Source organism: Papio anubis, chromosome 12 (assembly GCF_008728515.1).
Source record: "Papio anubis isolate 15944 chromosome 12, Panubis1.0, whole genome shotgun sequence".
Classification (NCBI taxonomy): domain Eukaryota; kingdom Metazoa; phylum Chordata; class Mammalia; order Primates; family Cercopithecidae; genus Papio; species Papio anubis.
The window spans coordinates 89,627,528-89,632,699 of record NC_044987.1 but is presented as its reverse complement, the minus strand read 5'-3'; the positions used below and the strand labels follow the sequence as shown (position 1 = coordinate 89,632,699).

Below are 5,172 nucleotides of genomic sequence, written 5' to 3'. Positions count from 1 at the left end.
GGGACATGGATGCAGCTGGAAATCATCATTCTCAGCAAACTTTCGCAAGAACAGAAAACCAAACACCGCATGTTCTCACTCATAGGTGGGAATTGAACAGTGAGATCACTTGGACATGGGAAGGGGAACATCACACACTGGGGCCTATTATGGGGAGGGGGGAGGGAGAAGGGATGGCATTGGGAGTTATAACTGATATAAATGACGAGTTGATGCGTGCTGACGAGTTGATGGGTGCAGCACACCAACATGGCACATGTATACATATGTAACAAACCTGCACGTTGTGCACATGTACCCTAGAACTTAAAGTATAAGAAAAGAAAACCTTTTTTATAAAAATTAAAAAAATATTTTTATGCAAGCCTTTATGCTGACATGTTTATAAATTTATTTTTGTATTTGATGTTAGATAGCAGAGATTATTATTATTTTGATTATTATGATTATGATTATTTTGCATCTGGATATTCAAATTTTCCAACATCATTTGTTGAAAAGACTATTTTTTCCCCTTTGTATTACCTTGAGATATTTGTTTAAAACAGTTGTGTTTTAACAATATACCTATTTTTGTTCCACTGATCTGTAAGTAGCATACTGTCCTTATTAATGCAGGTTTGGAATAAGTCTTCATATTAACTATGCAAGCCTTCCAACGTTGTTTCTTATTTTTAAAATTGTTTTTGCTACTCTGGCTCTTTTGTGTTTCTGTATCGATTTTAGGATTCCCTTGTCAATTTCTCCAAAAATCTTCCTGGAACTTTGCTTGGTATTGTTTTGAATCTATGTGTCTATAAAGAATTGATATCTTAAAAATATTAAATCCCCTAACCACAAACATGGTATATTTTTCTATATACATTTTCTTTAATTTATCGCAACATTATTTTACAGTTTCAGTGCCCAGATTTTGCTTATATTTCTTTTCTTTTCTTTTTTTTTCTTTTTTTTGAGATGGAGTTTTGCTCTTTCACCCAGGCTGGAGTGAAGTGGCATGATCTTGGCTCACTGCAACCTCCACGCCCCACATTCAAGCAATTCTCCTGCCTCAGCCTCCTGAGTAGCTGGGATTATAGGTATCTGCCACCATGCCTGGCTAGTTTTTGTATTTTTAGTAGAGATAGGATTTTGCCACGTTGGCCCATATTTCTATTACCTAAGTAATTTGTATTTTCTTGATATTTTCATAAGGTATATATTTTATTAAATTTCTTTTTAAAGTTATTTTGTTTTTAGCATATAGAACTATATTTGTATGTTGGCTTTGCATCCTGCACTCTTGCTAAATTCACTCATTAGTTCTAGTAGTTTTCTGTGCATTCTGTAGAATTTTCTTTTTATGTAGTAATATCTATAAGGACAGTTTACTTGTTTGCAATTGTTTTCTTGCCAATTGTACTAGCTAGGACACTTATTAATTATGATGTTACATAGAAGGTGACCTAGTTTCTTCCTGATCTTATAGGCAGTATGCTTATTTATTCTGCATTAAGAATCATGTAGCATGATTTATAATCCTTTGGGTATATACCCAGTACTGGGATGGCTGGGTCATATGGTACATCTAGTTCTAGATCTTTGAGGAATCCCCATACTGTTTTCCATAATGGTTGAACTAGTTTACAATCCTACCAACAGTGTAAAAGTGTTCCTATTTCTCCACATCCTCTCCAGCACCTGTTGTTTCCTGACTTTTTAATGATCGCCATTCTAACTGGTGTGAGATGGTATCTCATTGTGGTTTTGATTTGCATTTCTCTGATGGCCAGTGATGATGAGCATTTTTTCATGTGTCTGTTGGCTGTATGAATGTCTTCTTTTGAGAAATGTCTGTTCATATCCTCTGCCCACTTTTTGATGGGGTTGTTTGTTTTTTTCTTGTAAATTATAAATCATGCTGCTATAAAGACACATGCACACGTATGTTTATTGCGGCACTATTCACAATAGCAAAGACTTGGAATCAACCCAAATGTCCATCAGTGACAGACTGGATGAAGAAAATGTGGCACATATACACCATGGAATACTATGCAGCCATAAAAAAGGATGAGTTTGTGTCCTTTGTAGGGACATGGATGCAGCTGGAAACCATCATTCTTAGCAAACTATCACAAGAACAGAAAACCAAACACCGCATGTTCTCACTCATAGGTGGGAACTGAACAATGAGATCACTTGGACTCGGGAAGGGGAACATCACACACCGAGGCCTATCATGGGGAGGGGGGAGGGGGGAGGGATTGCATTGGGAGTTATACCTGATGTAAATGACGAGTTGATGGGTGCTGATGAGTTGATGGGTGCAGCACAGCAGCATGGCACAAGTATACATATGTAACAAACCTGCATGTTATGCACATGTACCCTAGAACTTAAAGTATAATAATAATAAAAAAAAGTATCATGTAGCAGTAGGATTTGTAGTAAATGTTGACAACGGTTATTATTACTGTTATTTTGCATATGGATATTGAATTTTTCCAGCATTATTTGTTGAAAAGACTATCCTTTCCCCATTTCATTATGTTGAGATATTTAAAACAATCGTGTTTTCTGCTTAGTTCTCTTGCCTTCTCTCTGGTGGTCTGCCTCACAAATTTCAGCTGCTTAGCCTCCCAAACTCTGATCTCCACTTCAACAGTTCTGTAGATGAGTCTTCCCTGCTTGGCTTACACTTCTCCACTTTGTGATCCAGACAGTTCCTTAGGGTAGAATCTGGGGGTAAACAAAGGAAACACAGTCCTACACTACCTGTTGTCTAAACTCTGAAAATAGTTCTTTCACAAGTTTTGTTCAGTTTTTGTTTATGATTAAATACCTAGTCTAGCATCAGTTACTCTGTCAGGACCAGAAGAGGATGATTTTTCTTTCCTAGAAGTCTATAGTCATCTTCTCTTAGGCCAGAATTACTTAGATTTTCATATTAATTCCTGAACCAATGACTAGCAAGTGGCATGAGATTACCATTTTTGGTGCAATCTAACAGTAATCAGAGTCCACTCATGCAGTTGAGGATGGCAGAGGCCACTTATATTTATTATTTATTTGTTTGTTTGTTTATTTTTGAGGCAGGGTCTCACTCTGTCACCCAGACTGAAGTGCAGTGGTGCAATCTCAGCTAACTGCAACCTCCACCTCCTGGGTTCAAGCGATTCCCGTGCCTCAGTCTCCTGGGTAGCTGGGACTACAGGAGCGCATCACCACTCTGAGCTAATTTTCCTTTTTTTTTTTTTTTTTGAAGAGATGGGATTTTGCCATGTTGGCCAGGCTGGGCTCGAACTCCTGACCTCAAGTGATCCACCCGCCATGGCCTTTCAAACTGCTGGGATTACTGGCGTGAACCACCATGCCCAGCCAAAGGCCAAACTGTAAAAAGAGTGCTTAGGGGGACTCAGGGCGGTTTAAAAGATCGGCGCGCACAGCAGGAGCGGCGGTCGGCCTTGAGGCTGTGATGTCGGTGTTGAGGCCTCTGGACAAGCTGCCCAGCCTGAACACGGCCACCATCTTGCTGGTAGGCACAGAGGATGCTCTTCTGCAGCAGCTGGCGGACTCGATGCTCAAGGAGGACTGCGCCTCCGAGCTGAAGGTCCACTTGGCAAAGTCCCTCCTTTTGCCCTCCAGTGTGAATCGGCCACGAATTGACCTGATCGTGTTTGTGGTTAATCTTCACAGCAAATACAGCCTCCAGAACACCGAGGAGTCCCTGCGCCATGTGGATGCCAGCTTCTTCTTGGGGAAGGTGTGTTTCCTCGCCACAGGTGCTGGGCGGGAGAGCCACTGCAGCATTCACCGGCACACCGTGGTGAAGCTGGCCCACACCTACCAAAGCCCCCTGCTCTACTGTGACCTGGAGGTGGAAGGCTTTCGGGCCACCATGGCGCCGCGCCTGGTGCGCGTGCTGCAGATCTGCGCTGGCCACGTGCCCGGTGTCACAGCTCTGAACCTGCTGTCCCTGCTGAGAAGCTCTGAGGGCCCCTCCCTGGAGGACCTGTGAGGGCGACTGGCCCCTGGGCTGCCTCTCCCCATGGCTTCGTGCTGACTCCATAAACATTCTCTGTTGAGGATGTCCAGTCAGGGCTTGACAGGCCCAGGCTCAGCCTCCAGTGGTTCGGAAGGTTCCCTGTAGTACCTGTGCTCCAGCAGGGAGAGCTAGGCAGAAGCAGCGAGGGGGCCCAGCTGGTGGGACTCCAGCCCCCTCCCACTCCCACACTCACTCTTGCAGAGCCTTGTGTCTTTAAGTAGCTGGCGTGTTACATCTCCATTTAAGGTTTCCTTCGAATAAAAGGTCTGTGACTAAAAAAAAAAAAAAAAAAAAAAAGTGCTTAGCAAAGGGATGCAAGGGAACCTTTTTGGGCGAGTTAAAAAGTTTGTATCTTGGTGGTAGTACTTAATACACGACTTTATATTTTCAAAACTCGTCAAATTGTAAACTTAAAATTGATAAATTTTATTGTATTTAAATTATACCTTAATAAAGCCATTTGAAAAAACAACAATAAATTATCACCTGCTTTGGTTGTATATGCAGAAAACTATATTTTAAAAGGTACAGATATCAATAGAAAAAAGAGCCTGAGTCCCAGTCTCTCAGCTTCACTGTGAGCCTTATACAAGGTAATGTTTTAACCATAGAATGCCTAGCAGCCAACAATACTCTAGAGAGAGTAGCTTCCTAGGCCAGAAGCCTTGAGGGCTTTTTTCTTGCATTCTGTCTCTTTTTTTATTTTGTTTTTTTCATTACTGTCATCTCTCAGGTAGGCAAGTTCTTTCTCTCTCATACCCCACTTGAAGAGAAAGTGCTTTCCTCTCTCTTTAATGGAATGGCCTCTTTTTTTCTTCTAGGAGTCCATCCTCCTTAGCCTCCCTTAATACCCTGCGGACTTGAACAACTCAATGCGGTGTCTTAGTTTATCTTCCTAGAGAAATAGTCTTTTCTGTAGTGTCAGAAGTGTCTTGTCTTGTTTTACTCGGGATCATTGGTGAAAGAAGTCCATTATAACTTTGAAGTTACTGCCCTGTAGTGGACTGATTGCCTGCAGTGCATCAGCTTCTCTTTTTCCTGCTTAGTAGAACTCTGAATGTGTTCCAGTATCCACTATACTTTCATGCAGCCTATGTAACTCAAGAGAAATTGACCTCTTTCCATGTAATATGAGCTCAATAAAT

At 41.5% G+C, this 5,172-nt stretch overlaps 1 protein-coding gene across 1 annotated transcript; it reads left to right on the top strand.

The window, feature by feature from the left end:
- Window positions 1–3,291: 3,291 nt before the first annotated feature.
- On the top strand, window positions 3,292–4,324 carry LOC101001594 (centromere protein M). Its single transcript, XM_009186391.4, has one exon. It carries the CDS (start codon window positions 3,458–3,460, stop codon window positions 3,998–4,000), a length of 543 nt encoding a protein of 180 aa, XP_009184655.2. The 5' UTR covers window positions 3,292–3,457; the 3' UTR covers window positions 4,001–4,324.
- Window positions 4,325–5,172: the final 848 nt, after the last annotated feature.

Coding starts and splice junctions, on each gene's coding strand:
- LOC101001594 (XM_009186391.4), top strand. CDS start 3,458: ATGTCGGTGTTGAGGCCTCTGGACAAGCTGCCCAGCCTGAACACGGCC.